Source organism: Stegodyphus dumicola, chromosome 4 (assembly GCF_044657685.1).
Source record: "Stegodyphus dumicola isolate Sdum_Otavi_A_Nest chromosome 4, ASM4465768v1".
In the NCBI taxonomy this organism is placed as follows: domain Eukaryota; kingdom Metazoa; phylum Arthropoda; class Arachnida; order Araneae; family Eresidae; genus Stegodyphus; species Stegodyphus dumicola.
Window position 1 is genome coordinate 164767746 of NC_140771.1, and position 17264 is coordinate 164785009.

The following is a 17264-nucleotide window of genomic DNA, read 5'->3' on the forward strand; positions in this document are numbered from 1 at the left end:
CTTCATCAAAATTGGGGGGGGCGGAACTGAGCTAAATCGCACTGAATGGTTCACAAGGCTGTTGCGCCCACCAGCGGCTGAGCGGTAAAATCGCTGAACACTGGTAATTCGATCCGAGGTTCGAATTCCGCGAACGGGCTGGCTGCATGGGCGTTTTCGTGGTTTTCCCCATGCGTAACGTGTATACGGGCCAGTTGCCCTTAGAAAGTCCTCCACGAAGGCATCCCTCTCCTTAGGCAGATAACCCTAGTGTGCTTTGCCGTATTCTCAATACACCAATACACGAACACAAGGCTGTTGCCAACGACAGGCATAATCCTGCACTCCTTGTCACAAGGAATTTCGTGGGCTTGGGCTGACTACGTCAGACAAGTTGGTATAAGGTAACAACAACAGAATTCAACATTTCTTTGCTTCTCGAGCGCAAGCGCGCACTCTTTTTTCCTGCCTGTTTCTTCCTGTCTCCGTCAATATTTCTTTAATGATGCGCGCACTCTTTTTTCCTGCCTGTTTCTTCCTGTCTCCGTCAATATTTCTTTAATGATGCGCACACTGTTTGCATTTATACAGTACAAAGTTCGAGATCTGGACTCGTCGGAATTTCGGCTATTCTGGATTTGGGATTTTTCCGGATAATTAGACCATCAATTTAAGTCTAATAAGATGAGATGAATAAATTATAATATAAAATATATGAAATAAGGAAGCATTTACAACCAAAAAGGAACCAAAATTTATTTTTAAAAAATCTCAGTATTTATTTGTTTGCTTTATTAAACATTTATTTGCTTTATTAAACATTTATTTACTTTATTAAATATTTATTTACTTTATTAAATATTTATTTACTTTATTAAACATTTATTTCAATGTAAGTTGCTTCGTTTTTAGCTCTAATACTTTTTTTGTAATTCTATAGATAGACATAATCTGTTGTTCAATTACAAAGTTCTATTCTTCGAGTCCTGTAATTGCCGTGTCAAGAATTCCTCCCGAATAATCAATTGAAAATTTTTCATTCGTCGTCGCAATGAAAAATTTCTGTTATATCATCTTTATTTATTGCTACTTTTCCACAAATTACATTGTTTGGAAAATTTCGTTTTTTGTTTGCGATATCCTAAAAAATTTAAATTCACAGCTATCATCATATAGTTTAGCTAGCGTCCGCCATAAATTATTGGCGATGTATCATTAGACTGGCTGTTAGAAACGTGTTATTGACTAAAGTTTTTTTGGCTTCTGTCGCTCGCTGAAGAGGTTAGGCCAGATCATTGTTTCATTGTTTAGTCAATTATTATAATTATTATTAATTCAAGCAGTATATGTAGTTATTATTAATTCAAGCAGTACAAAATGCAGTCTTTTGGTCTCTGAATATCATTTACAAGCTGAAGTCTATAATCATTCCCAAGCCTAATGATAACGTAAAAGTTACCATGCTCTTTGGTAGGCGATTAACAATAGTAAAAAAAAAGTTTTTAAATATCGTTGTATGAGTCACTTCTCAAACTGCCAAGTGCTGAAAATTATGCTGTGATAAAAGCAAAAAATAATCAATAATAATTCGCCAAGTTATAAGTTATTCAATAGCTGTAAAATCAACGGTGTTTCGATGTAGAATGTCTCAGTTTGAGATGTATACTAGGCAAAATGGCAGCTACGGAACAAGATTATTGGCCATACATATTTATGTTCAAAAAAAGTTGCTTTTTCAATACGCAGGTATTTTATATACTGAAGAGGAAACATTCAAAGCTATCTGCATTTCATTAAGCAGGAAATAATTTCTCTAGACTTCCGGAAAAGTTCCTATCTACTGAAACGCAGGATTTAAATCTTTTCTGGCGAAATTGAGATTTTCGCAAAACTTCTTAGCGAGAACTATTTGTGACAGATGATAAGAACAAGAAAGTCTGAAACTCAAATTTAACTGTTACAGAGAGAAAAAATTCTTTCACCGTGTTAAGCAATCTGTATAATTTCTTCTAAAAAAATATGTCATGGGAACCCTCATGACTTTCTTGTACGGCCTATTAAATTATATAATTTTTTACTGCACTTCATTTAAACTTACTTCTTCGAATTTCATAACAGATATAATTCTCATTCAATCAATTCATTTCTCATCTCGCGGCAAGGCAAAAAATATTAAAACTCAAAACACCTTCATTAAAAATTGTAAAATACAGAAAAACCTAAACACAATTAAAAACAGTTATTTTTTTTTTTTTTTTACAATTAAAATTAGAATTTCTACATAATAACAAGCTATTCGGCCAGAGTGCAGGAGGAAAAAAATGCTCGGTACACAAAATTGAATGTTAACTTTCGGTACCACTCGGCAAAAAAGAGGTGTACCAGCTGACTTAAATCACTGTTCTCGTAAGAGTTTCAATGGCGGCCTCGTTAGGCCTAGAGACACTTAAACTTTCAAACTGTTGATATTTTTGCAACTATTGCATGCAGATTAACTAAAGGAATAAAAACCTTAACCTGAACATAAAAACAATAGAATTCAATCACCTTTAAGGCAAAAATAGCTCAATTTGTCAAGATATAAGAATAAAAAACTGAGCTCACCGAGCCAAGGGACAGTGTGTATGTATGTATGTATATATATACTTTTGGAGGGGGACCGATTGCAACCAAAACGGGAGGTGCACAACGGGAGATGCACTACTCGTATTTGAGTTATACGAGATATATGCGTACGTACAACAAGATGCCGCAAAAAAATCACTTCTGAATCAATTTTAAATCCATTTTACCAAAAGAAGTCCTTTAATCTGTCCGTACGTACAGATGTCATGCAAAAAAATCGTTAAAATATTTTCGAGAGCGGTCAAAATGGCTATTTTCTTTGAAATACGATACCCGAAATTTTTCGTGATTTATTACTTCCTTCGTACAAGGAAGTAATAAAATACCGAAATGTTTGTTCTCCACCCCCCACATATATATATATATATATATACACATACATGTATTTCATTTCAAAATTTGAGATTTTTGCCATTTTCTTGGGTGTCTTAAGGGTTCGAACGAAACATTCATTAAAATAATTAGTCCCCCCCTCCCTTTAATACAATTCAGTGGCAGCCTTTTGTGATTTACCGCTATGTAATGTTTTTAGCAGCCGTTTTGTTATATTTTGTATCAGAAATTATTTTTACACAAGTATTTGATAAGTTTAAAATGACAAAAACATGTTGGCAATATTCACTTGCAGTTTTATCATTTCTGGATCATTATGTGTCATAATATATTTATTGGATTAGAAATTTTCTTTACTTTTAATTTATCCGAGTAATGCTGTGAACTGGCTGTTTACGAGTATTGAAACCTGTCGGTGATTCCTACTGTACAATTTCTACAAGATTATGTGATTAAGATAAAGCTTTCGGGAAAATGTGTATTGATCAAAATGTTTCAAACAGTCTGCATAGCATTGCTTGTTAGTAAGTCTCTTCAGAAAATTTATTCATCTTCAGAACATTGTAAACATTTTTCTCAGACACATATATTTATTTACCTACAAATTTACATATTTCACATATGTCTTCGATAGTCTGTCTTCGATAAGATCTCAGATTTAAAATTAAATGTCTCCGTGAATTTATGTAATACAAGAGTCGAACTCTTTATGTTTAATTCTTTAAAATAGGTATAAACATTTTATTAAATATAACTATATGAGTGGGGAGACCGTTAGTTAGATTTTATGCAAATTTTATAAAAAAAATTGTAATGTACAGCATAATTATTTTCTTTATTTAAAGCACTTTTGTGATCAGAAATATGTATCTATGACCAACGGCTGCTAAAATGAAGGCCGCGTAAGAACTTCTATGAACATTGTGTTTTCATTCATTAACAGGTTCGTTTGTATGTATCGAAACTTGAGTTTTAAAATTTTGGACAATATTTAGACTATGCGTTTTAACAATCCAAATATGCATTAAAAATATTTGATGTTATATTTATGCTAAAGATTAAATCACAAATCTCTGTTTTATTGACCGTGTGATTCTCACTGCAGGCTGACTGTCCTGTACGAACTCTGGACGGTGTGTCTCAAAGAGCAGCCTCCTATGGGAGAAAACGAAGGAAAAGGTGGCTGGACAGAGACAGACGATCGACTGAAGAGGACGAACTAGTCGTCGTCCAAACAATTCACATCACTGACAAATTCGGATTCGAACGAAAGGGGCGCAGAATCGATAACCTTGACGAGGAGTCGAATGGTTACGATGACAGAGGTATGGTCTGGTTTGAAATTGGACCGGAATAGATCGAATTTCTTTTCCTTCTTTTATAAAAAATTTGTTCCAATCGGGATTATTGCAATGTATCAATCACTTTATATTTTATTTATTTTATTATTATTATTCTATCAACCTTTTTAAGTGCACTAGTTTGGATGTTACAAATGTCTACACTTTAGTCTCTCCATTTTTTCCAATAGTTACGTATTACTGTTGTTGATAAAAGCAACTCTCAAATACTATAATATCATCGTCTATCACTGCTGTCTTTTTCCCTTTTTTACGCCTTTCATTTACCATGATGGTTTATGATATTAATTCTCCCATATTTCTTCAATAAACAAGCTTTATATTTTATCTAAGATAGGGCTTGGTTAATTAGAATTTCATTGTCCTTAATGTTTTTCATTTGCTTTAAGGTAAAATGGAGACTTCTAATCCGACTTGCTTGAACATGGCTGGCCTAGTGATGGCATGTTCTCTATTTTTGGTTGCTCAAGTCATCGTTCTCTTAGCATGGGGAATCGTCTGGCACAAAAGAACAAGGAGCAAATCTTCAAGGAAAGATACTAGTCGAAGCATTGATATGATATACAACAACCGAAGTAAGTTCACCTTGCTTTGCATTTATAATTTCAATGCAAATATTTGATAAGAATGACTCCTTTCCATATCTACGCGAGTGTTTCAAAACGATTTCAAAACTAAATAATTTTTGAAGGATATATCGTAGGTAATGCAATCATTTATTAATAATTTATAATTTTCTTATACCCTACCTGTCTACAGTGTTTAGAAACCAAGTTAGTATAAAAATCAAGTCAGCTTTCTTACTACTTCGCCTTCAGTGCACAAGCCTTGTAAAATCTTGGCACATTCATTCATACAAATGCTGGATTCCTGTGTAGAACTCATCTTTTGGAATGCATGTGCTTATGGTTTTCTGTATCTGTTTGATGCTGTTAAAGTAATAACCTTTTAGGTGAGACTTTAAGGATGCAAAAGTAGTCTGCAAATGCCGCATCTGGGAAATGAGGAGTTAAACACAGGATCAAGACATTTTTCTTTATTGGAAGCTGCCGATAGGAATTATGCGACGAAGGGTTCACGGTCATGAAGCAGAAACCAGTTATTCGACTGAATTTTTTCAGGCCTGAATTCTCTTTAGAAATCTGCCCATTACACGTTCATGAAACATGGATTTCACCTTCTGTCTTCAAGAATAAATTCCTTGTGAATTATTCAGCGTATTTTCCAATAAAAAATGTCGTCAATATGGTCTTTACCACTGGAATGGAAGTTCCTGTGACCGAAGTGAACCTTCTCCATTCCCGACAGATGACTTCCATTTTGTCTCAGAATTGTTCAGTAAAGCACTAGTTTCATCTCAAATCACAATCTGTTTGCAAATTTAGGATTTGTATCTGTGATTTGAATCAATCACGACTGCATAAAAGTGATCCTGTTCTTTGTCTTTAAGCTAAACGTGGAGAGGGGACATATCAAGAAAAAACATTTTTCAAGATCTTCCATGACAATTATGAATGTTAACTTGCCAAATATCATTTGCAGAGATAGGTGATATTTTTCAGCAGCAACTATAGAGCATTTTCCATAACCTCACCTTTTTGCAAAGAGAAATCATTTCTAATGTCGTTATTATCATCATCATTTCCGCGTTAATGACGTATGAACATTGGCTCGTATTAATGCTTAACTCCCGTAGCTCTAAACAACATTTCGAATGTTTTCTCACTTTACGGCAAAACTTTATAATTGTTCTTTGCTCAGTTTCGGAACGTGTGACCGCAAATGCTCCCTGAGTCAAAGCAATCATTTAGTTGCATATAATATTCTTTCTGTTACGTAGATGCTATTTTAGGAAGAGCAGACTGAGGTGTTATATTAATAAATGCTATTGATTATCATTTGACAGGTTTAATGAAATTTTAAAAAAGTATTAATCCTAAAACAATGTAGACTCATTACGTATTTCATACTTCGATTCACATGCCAACTAGCATCAAATTGGTTACATCCTTTCATTGTAATTAGAAATTTGTGGGAATATTGTGACTTATTCAATTCGAGTGTTGCTGACTCTGAAATGTTTTCTTACACAGGAGACGAAAGCCCATGCGGAATCGACAATCCTTGCCGTTCAGATGCCAGCTCTTATAGTACTGTATATAGCAATGCTCAACAAAGCCACACCTTATCGAGGCGCTACTGAATCGTGACCAGAAGTGTAAAGGTAAATGACTATTTTTAACTAACATTTCTTTGATAATTTACTTACGTATGGCACAGCAGTGTTATTTACGTGTAAAGAGTGACCATTCCGAGATAAACAATTAAGAATTTACTATTTGGGCTACTACCCTGTAAATATGCGTTTCCCAGTTTGTGATGCCAGTTTCCCAGTTTCCGAAAAAGGACAAAAAGTAAAATTCAAATTAACTGGATATACCATACTACAGCTGAAATTTTCAGAGTCTGAATATTACGCATGGCAATTGTGTATCATTTTTCTCCCAATATTGACATTTAATCAAATTACTTACCTGTTGCCCTTATTACAGACTTCCTACTCTAGTCCTAGCAACACAAGAGATATTTTAGCCTTATGACTGTGATGCTATCAGCACACATCCAAACATAGATCACCTATGCAAGAATCGGCAGGCTCATTATCTCATTAATGTGATAACCAAGATTTATTGAATTTTTAGTTAATAAGGAAAATTAACCAAAATGTAATAGCCTTGAATTATCAAAAACTAATATAAATTTCCTTTTAATAACTTAATACCAATAACTGTATTTTAAAAATGTGAATATACTGCTGGTAGCATATGCTAAAAGTATTGCTTTCGAAGATACAGAAAATTCTAATTTATAAAGTGGTTCCCATTTGGAAAATGTTTGCAAAATGATGCTACAACTAATTCAATTACTTAGTATGTAGAGATCTCTTTAATAAATACCCCTGATGAGCAGAATGAAGCTGATTAATTTTTTCAAAGATTTAACAGTTCACAGCAATAAACAGCTGTAAATAGTTCTACAAGAAACTCAGTGCTGAGGTAAATTCTCTTTTACACGGGAGATTCCCAAATCACTGATATCCTCACAGAGTGAACTCTAAAGCAGTTATCATTGAGGAATAGCTCTGTGATAACTGCTTTAATATCAATATAATTGCATGATTTTGAAATGAACTTAGCTAACTCTCTGAATTGACTTTCATGGCTCAAACACAACCGGTATTTATAAGCTTGCTGTACAGGAAAACTGTACAGGAATAACATAATAATCAAGAGCACTAGCTATAACAGTACATGATAGTCACTACTTTGAGAAACATCTCAAAAGTCTCAATTTAACACAATGCTTGGAGGAATGTGAAGTACTATCTCTGATTAAAGTTGTGAGCTTCAATTCTGTTATACCCTGTATAACATGAATACAAACTATATCCTTATTAAGTCTCACATAAAATCATCCCTTTCAAAACATAATTTTTGAGTGCTCTGCCGCCGTATATAATTTAAAGTATGCAGGAAAATAAGGTACTTTGTTTAGTATATACTTCTGTCAATGACAAAATACTGAGCATAAAAGAGAAGGATAAAAATCCTGCTTTTCCATTAAACCATTTCCTAAACAATTAAACATTAGTCATAAATGCTTATGCCTGCATTTGGGTAAGATATGAGCAATGTATTTGTTTAACGTTCAAAATAGTTTAGCGTTCAGTTAACTTCAAACCTAAATATTGAATTAGTGGGTATGCAGGCACTGTTTGTATTATATTTTGCACCAAACTTACAATATATTTTTGATTTTTCCAGGTCTCTTGAACTGTGAAATCACATCAAAACTTATGTGTGAAGGTGTATTCCGTGTCAAAGTGCTACCTCGAGATTGTCTGTGACGTGTTTATGTCAATGTACACAGTGATTTAAAACACAAAAACTGCTAAAGACAGCTATTTATTTAAAGTGGGGAAATTCTTATTCAAAAGCTGTGTTTCAGTGCACTTGGCGACTGTTATAGCTGCAATCATTTTCGGGAGAATTCCAACATCATGGTTTTGAAAAGATGAAGATGCTGCCAATGACTATTTTCTAATTTTATCATTCATTGTGCTTAGGTTTTGTCTTATTGGGGGAAATATGAAAAAGTTGTTGATGACTTATTTATATTTAAACGTTTTATTCAACACGTGGACATTTTTAGCATGGATTTGTTTATATTTTCCGTACATAGCAGACGTCATTACCCATCTATCTGCCGACCATAGTTAGAATTTCGTTAATGCTTTTGTAATTTGATAATATTTTCTGTTCTCTTACTGTAAAATATCCTTTGACAGTTATTTGCATTAGATTATCATTAGACAATATTTTATTTTTATGTGCTATAGCGATTCTAATTCTGCTTTATTATTTATTCCCATTGCATTCACATTACTATTTGTTTATTTATTGTCTAATCAACTGCTGTGAAATCTCTCAAGATGTCTACATTTGAAAGTGACCAGCATTTCTAAAAGCATTAATTAATTTTGTAATTGAATAATCCTCTGTACCATGACGACTTCTATAGAAGGTTAAAATCATGTGCAATCGTGAGTGGTCATCTTAGAGACAGCCTGTAGCTTTTCTGCGATTGGATATATACTGTATACACAAAAGTCCTACTTTTTATTTTCTCAGCCGCTGATAGTACATATTGGTGGTACTACGTATTACTCAAATGTGTTGTCCCCACCAGCGGCCGGTAGTAAAATCGCTGAGCATAAGTAGTTCGATCTGAAGTTTAAATCCTGCGAAGAGGCTGGCTGCATGGGCATTTTCAGGGTTTTCCTCATTTGTAACAAGTATATGTGTCAGTTTCTTTCAGAAATCCTCGAAGAAGGCATTCCTATCCTTAGATAGACAGCCATCCAGTGCTTTGCCGTAATCAAATAAACTGAACCAAACCAATCCATAAATCAAAATCGTAAAAAACAACCTTGTATTTAGCGTAGGTATAATGAAACACTCAATCGATTTCGAGGGCAGCTAGAGGTCCCTCCTCATCAGGAGAAAGAAATACATAGAAAGAAGAAAATAGGAGAAGGAGTCACAGAAACACGTAGTCCTTATCACGTGGATATAACTAGATTTTTAATCAGAGTTGCACTGGCCGCCTACTTTTACTGAGCCAGGCTATCTGATCAAGCATAAAGAAATATTAGCAAAGTTAAAATAGGAAGCGAGAGGCAAATGCACCTTATGCTCAAAATCTGAACTTCAAATAATGGAAAGCTTAGACTTAGACTTAGACTCTATAATTGACCGAGCTATTGCGAAGAGCAATGTTGCCGGTTCCAAAATTAAAGCCCAAGGGCACTTGACATAAATAAATCCGGACGTGGAGAAAATCTCAGATGAGAAAACGGAGATAAGGGTAAGAAGAGAAGTACCAAAAGGAGCAATACAATCCAATCGGACAAGTTCGCAAAAGGTGACGAGCGATCATAGCTTTCAAGGAGGACCCAAGACAATGGAAATCAATGACAACAATACGAGAAGATACACTACAGCAATAGTTCCAATGACAAATTCAAATATAATTAAACAACATCAATCAGTAGTGCTAAATACAACACAATACAAAACAACTATACAACATAATTTAAATACAATTATTCAACGAAGCAACAGAAGAACTTCAATCAAAATCAGATGCATTGGAAGTGTAAATAGCTAACAATTGAGGATCTAAGTGAAAAAGTTGTCGTCTCCTCCCATGAAGGTGTGAGCTGCAAGTGGTCTGACGCTTCTATCTTCGAAGAGAATTTCATAATTAAAAACTTGGGAGTAATTAACAAAGTCACATTGCACAGCTTTGTTGAAGAATTTTTCATTAGATCTTCTGATGTAATCTGGAATAGTCTCAAGTTTTAAGTCTCTGTGTAAAAGTTTTTTGCGGATAAGATAGTGAGAATCAGTAATAATGCGCAGAAATTTGTTTTGCACTACTTGTAATTGATGCAGTTGAGTTTGAGTGACTGTGTTCCAAGCAGGAGCAGCATAACAAAGTATCGGACGAATGCAAGTGGTATATATATGTTTTTTGGTACGCAAGCTAAGATTTGAATATTTTCCAATGACCGGGAGAAATCTGCATATTATGCCCATGGCTTTGCTCTTGACACTATTAATGTGATTAGACCATGTGAGCCTTTGGTTCAAAATAATTCCTAGGTATTTGGCCTTTGTGACCAAAGGAACAGCTTCCTGAAAAAGGTAGAGGTCTTTAAAATAATGGAAAGCAACCACTGAACGGATTTTTATACCCTCTGGTAGTACCAAACGCGAGGAGGTAACGCCATCTATCGGCAAAAATAACTGAATTAAGATAGTAGAATTTTAAAGGCATTAGGAAGGACTGGATTGGACTTCAAATCATTAACTAAACTTGCTAAATCTTTGTGAATGTGAAAAGCCTCAAGAAAATCCAATTCACCTATGGAAGAAGCCTTTTGGATGATTTTTGCACACATAAAATCAAAATTATGGTTAAAAGTCCAACTATGATACGCTATTGAAGACTTGTTAATTTCGCCTTTTTTGACATAAGATCTTTTTTGACATAAGATCTTTTTTGACGTGTTTCTGTGACTCCTTCTCCTATTTTCTTCTTTCTATGTATTTCTTTCTCCTGATGAGGAGGGACCTCTAGCTGCACTCGAAATCGATTGAGTGTTTCATTATACCTACGCTAAATACAAGGTTGTTTTTTACGATTTTGATTGTCACATTAGTGTGTTTCTCTTCTAATCCAATCCATAAATGTTTTAAATAACCGAAGTTTCACGTTTTCATATTTTAAAATTTAAAAAATCATTTTCTATAGAAATATGGAATCTAATATTTTCACATTTCTCCGGTTCCTACACTTATATTTACGAAACTTTTACGTTTGTTATAAAAAGTAAAACGCGAAAGTTTGACTCATTTACGTTATATTTGCCCGATGTATTTGCTATTATAATCAGGAATTATATCCAGAGGCCGTACACAAATCTAACAGCGAAATGTTTGCATATGTACGCAACTAAAAATAAAATATCATTTAGAAAAACTCTTCTAATAGTAAGCCATTACATTACGAGTATTTCTGTGCAAATAATTGTGATATATATATATATATATATATATATATATATTTCTTCAAAATAGAGATTTTATTTTCAGAATCTTATACAATTCGTGTTCGAGAAAACACTGGCATTCTTCAGCAATCGCTCGTAAGCAACTCAAATTATTACTTACATTAATTAAAAAGGAAAATTATAATTTTGCTGTTTATTTAATGAATTTCCTATTATTGCCAGATTATGTTATTGAAGTAATAAAACTTCGTGAGAATATTATTAAAGTATTTTTAGACTCAAAACATTTATTTATGTGAAAATTCTTTTGGCATGCCAAATATAACAAAATTATTATAAATAAGGGCACTAGTATATTGCAAAAAAAAAATATCATTAATTGGAATTTAAGGGAGAAAAATCGATCTCGAATTATTTTAATTTATTTTTTAACAGAACCCTCATTGCAAACTAAAAATGATGTCAAATATTGCAAATTTTCAAATTAAATATCACATTTAATTTTTATCTCACGGAATTCAAACTTTATATGTTTACTTTTTATAATTAGTACAAAGCTTGTACAGTAATTAGGTTATTTTGAAGCAGGAGACATGAAAAATAAGCAAGCCCTTGCCGGGACTCTAATCTCTGGAATACACGCCGAGTGTGCTGTTGTTACTCCACAAAAGCATGCAGAAAGGAGGAAGAAAATGCCTCATAAACTTTGGCTGTTCGGTAAAGTCTCTCAAATGCCGTTATGTGTTGTCCACTCAGGCGGCAATCCCAAACTGAATATTTGAAGCTTATAAACTTTCCTAATTATAAGTGTAGTGACTGGAGAAATGTGTATTAAGGTAGATTTCGTATTTTATACAAAACTTTTTCTTTTAATCTGAAAATACAAAAACACAAAATTTTGTATTGTTTGAAGCATTTTTGCAACTGGAAGTATATGTCTACGATCACCGGTTGCGAAAATAAAGGGCATGGTAAGGCTTTTTTTGTGGACACAGTGTATACCTGTATGTATATATATAGAGAGAGAGATTATTTGAAAAATACAATTCTTTCAGAACGAAAGAGTTCCAAGCTGTCTTTTATCTGCCATAATCAGTTATAATTTTGCTGTTTATTTTTATTTGCCCTAAATAACTGTAATAAAGTGTACATAGTGGTTATAAAATAATTTTCTCCGTGTGAAGGCATCTGAAGCTAAAACTAATGAACGGAATGAAACCGAATTTCATACTTACTGTGAAAGACATAATGGGGAGATGAACTGGGAAAGAAAGATACCAAAAGTTGCCGATAGGAGAGATTTGGAGCTCCGGAATCAAAAATGGATCAATAATTGCAATAAATGAGCGGAAAATGAATTACGCAAAATTTCATTAATGTTTTAATTTAAATTTTTTAATGTTTAATAAAAAATGCATATACATAAATGAATGACGTACAGTACGAAACTCACAGAAAATAAGCTTTCATTAATCAACTTCAGTGTCCCCTGAGCCACGTGCTGTATTTTGATTTGATGGCGTTCCCTGTATACAAGGTGTTGCAACCAAAGTCAAACGTTGCCCGTAAACTGTTAGTTTAGTTTGCAACAGTACTTCATAAGTTCTCTTTAAAGAAACTGAGGTTTATAACGCCAACATTATACACAACGGATTTAAGGCACAGCCCAAAATCCCATGGGGTGATATCCTAGGAACGAGGTGGCCATTCCATCGGAAAATTTCGACTAACAGCTCTGTCGAAACCGAGAAATTGAAATAAAAGTTCCCGTTCTGAACATAGAATATGCGATCGTGCTCCATTTTGCATAAAATTATCTAGTTCAAACGCTGTATTTGTTCAAGAACGGCAAAAGTATGAAGCGTCTGTCAAATATTTATCACCAGTAACAGTGCAGGTAATAGCACCTGTTGGAGTGCTATTCTCAAAAAGTAGGGACCTGTTATGAAGTGAATCCATATAACACGGTTATTTTTGCAGAATGTTATGCTAGTTGATGGCCATTCAGATGTTCAAATTTGACAATTGTGACGAAATCATTCAGATAAAAATTAGCCTCATCTTCTCATCAAAGCCACATTAGCGCGAAAATCCAGCGCTTTTTGGTACATTTTTTTCCTAGGAATTCATCTTTTTATGCCTTCCACAGTCTGTCTATGAAATATGCTTTCATTCTGTTCATTAGCTTTAGCTGTAAATGTCTTCAAACACGGAAAGCTATTTTACAGTTATTTATTTGTATCCTATACTAAAAGGTTTCTTTTCTATTTTTTGTTCTCTTATTTACTATTAAAGTTTTAACTCTATTGTGCTTTAATTTGCTACTATTTTCCCTATTCTCTTGCCATAGTTTTATACTTTTTATTCCTCTGTTATGTATAAATATTAGTTAAGAAAAATTATGCTTAGGCTTTTACTTAGCGAAATCATTTATAATTAGAATTCAATAACCGTCTTTTATAGGGCGCATTCGTATTATTGAGACGTTTTTACTCTGTAAATTACTAAACAACCTTATATTTCGTCCTAACCTAAGTTATTTTTTAAATCTATCGCAGTGAAATATTCATTAAAAGATATAAATTAATTTTAAAATCGGAAAATAATTTCTTACAATATTTTTTTTTTTTTTTTTTTTTTTTTTCTAAAATGTTTTTCAATTCTGAACTTTGGCAAGTAGAAAGTTAAAAACATTCAACAGCTCATTTATTCAAATAAAAAAAAAATGTTTTCTATGCTCAAAAGAAATACAGTAGAACTATAAATATCCTGATCAGATAACTGGAATTCCACTTACCGGATTTCGTTTATCTCGTACTTAAGTATCCGCTTACATGAGCACCATTTATCTGGTATCTATGTATTCAGATAACTTGCTTTTCATCCTAGGTGAAATAAAATTAAGTTTAAGATTTATTCATTTACGTTTTCTTAATTTTTTCTTCATTCTGAAAATATTTCAGAATGTTGACGTGGCATAAAATCATTAATTTATCTTTCAAACGATAGCTTTGCTAAAAATGGGTAAAAATAAAGGACTTTTTTTATTAATTTAGATTTTTATTTTGTAATATAATATTTTCAATAAAATATCTAATAATATCTAATTGATATAATTCATAATACATGCTATTTATATCTTCAGGTGATAATTCTTGTGAATATTTGCAGCATTACTTGTTATGAAAAAGGAGGTTTCCATCACTATTTTATGTTTTATAACGTGCTTCGTGTGGAACTGTTTTTAGGCGAATTTGTTTAGCTTTCCATTCCATTACTTCCATACTATATTTTAAATCAATTATTTTCTATTTATAAAAATTTAATCTCAATTTAATTTTTGTGAAATAAAAGCAGGTTATGTGCATATTTGAATACCCCTTCATAGCAACAAAACTTATTTGCTTAGTTTAAATGTAGTAGAAAATGAAAGAAAGTTATGAGTTTTTAGTTTTCAATGATATTTATAAATAAAAAATAATTTAATATTTTTATTTCAATTATTAAAGTCTCGTACGTAAGCAAATAAAAAACAAATCTCGCTTAATTTTGCATTTGTAATAAGGAAATAAAAATGCTGCATTTTCACAGAATAAAATTATTTGCTTTCTTTTACCAGCAGAAATATCAAACTCTGCAATGAATATGAATTGAAATAAATAATATAAGATCAAACTTAATTTCTTCAGAAAATTCCACTTACCTAGATTTTAGATATGCCAATGGACTGTCATTTCATTTAGCTCGGATATTTAGAATTCATCTGTGTGTGGATTGTGGTTTTAAAATATTGTATATAATATATAATTAAAGGAAATCATAGTTTTAACAAACTGGTGTTCACATCTGATGAAAATTTTGAAGTGTAATGTGTTTATTTATTGGAACAAATAAATATATAATATTATTTCATACTGTAATTAAATGTAAAATGTGTAATGGCTGTATTATGAATTACAAATATTCTGTACATATTTTTCATAGAAGTGTGACAGTGTATACAGTATTATTACGTAAAATAAGAACTTATAATTCTTCAGATGCGAAGAGAATTAAATATAATTTTCAGAAGGGTGCTGAACTTAAATATTTGAATCTGTTATCTACAGCATTTCACACAAATCACTGCCAAACACCTTTATGGTGTTAAAAACGCTTTTCTACACATTTTTCCATATGTTTTATTCTCTTTAATAACGCTGACATAACTTCCACACGGACGGGCAAATTCCAACTCTTAAGATCTGTTGCTGGTCGTTTGGCAGAAGGTTATTCATCTCGCGTATTTGCTAATTACGGATTCTGGGAAACTTTCTCAATTCTTTCGGCTCAAAAATCTTGTAAATTAAAGCAGTGCATTAACATTGCAACAAAGTTGTAGAGGCAGGAACACTCTTCGCTTCTTGATAATTTTAGTTCCCGTTTTAATAAATATATCTATTACATGCAATATATGTAAGTAATTAAATGTTGGAATTATTTGATAACTAGCAGTAACGTCGTCGGTAACAGAATATGGTTGGTATTAATTACAGTAAGAGTATATTAAATAACAGTAAGAGTATATTAAATAACAGTAAGAGTATATTAAGTCCTCGACTGCTAAATAATAGTTTGACCGTCGTGTAGTAAAGAATGTCATATATGTAGAAGTTCAATACAGTCAACTTCTGATTTACTGCCGTAATACTATACGCAACTTCTGTGGTTAATCAGAAAACAAATATTGCAGATATCATTTATGCAGCTGAAGAGGAAAGGGTTCAAACCTTCGAACCTGCTTCTATAAATTTATGCAACTTACTCTGATTCATATTACTTCAATATCTCCAATATTTGTTCTTTGAAGTGTTACTTAGTTAATAATGATTCGAAGACAGTTAAAAAACACAGGAAAGAGAAATAACTCATATAATAATTAACAGAAAAATTACTGTTAATAATTTATATGTACATTCAAGCGATTAAATCTGCATATTACGTTCATTCGGTTACGTAAAATAAATCAGGATTCAAAACAAGAAGAGATATTTTAAATAACGGGAGAATAAACATGGCTAGAAATAAAGAAATTTAAATTATAAATATAATATTTAGAATAAAATATTTAAAAGATAGCTTGACACTGGCGTATGTAGAGAGAAGTGAACAACATAATTTTTAGGGCGGCATTTTTCATGTCAAACTTTATTATATAGATGTCATGTGAATAATCGAGACAGATGACGAATAAAGATATCCTGAACTTCCATATAAAATTAAATTGAGAAACAATTTTTTAACACTAGATAAAGTATATTCAAAGAAATAACTGCAAGATTTCAATAGCTGCTACATGCTAGATTTCACAGCTTTTTCTATCTCAGCCGAAAGTTTTGAATGAAAAATTAGAAAAAACTAAATTTTGATCACTGTGACAAAATTCCTCATCAAGACAGAAATATTTCAGAGTTTTATTTCCGTTACTGCTGGAGAAAATGAAACTGAAACGCGGAAATTTGAAGGAAAAATTAGAAAAAACTAAATTTTGATCACTGTGACAAAATTTCTCATCAAGACAGAAATATTTCAGAGTTTTATTTCCGTTACTGCTGGAGAAAACGAAACTGAGACGCGGAAAGGCAGTTTGTTTGAACTTTTGCAGTATTTTCTAAAATACAAGTGCCAGAACAAAGTTCCAAATACTGTAATGCTATTACGAATATTCCTCACGATTGTTGTAGGTATTGCAACTTGTTCGAAGTCTTATATATATATTGAAATTTTTATTTATTTCCTTATATATTATTTTGATATTCTTTAACTAGTATTTGCTTGTGTGTCGAGGG

At 32.4% G+C, this 17264-nt stretch overlaps 1 protein-coding gene across 1 annotated transcript in view; it reads left to right on the forward strand.

The window, feature by feature from the left end:
* LOC118184765 (uncharacterized) overlaps positions 1-15523 on the forward strand; it is a 272848-nt gene extending 257325 nt beyond the window's left edge. Inside the window, exons 10-13 of the mRNA XM_035354483.2 lie at positions 4043-4262; positions 4688-4873; positions 6392-6522; positions 8123-15523. Coding sequence (XP_035210374.1) covers positions 4043-4262; positions 4688-4873; positions 6392-6501 — 516 coding nt within the window. The 3' untranslated portion in view covers positions 6502-6522; positions 8123-15523. The remainder of the gene's footprint in view (positions 1-4042; positions 4263-4687; positions 4874-6391; positions 6523-8122) is intronic.
* Positions 15524-17264: the final 1741 nt, after the last annotated feature.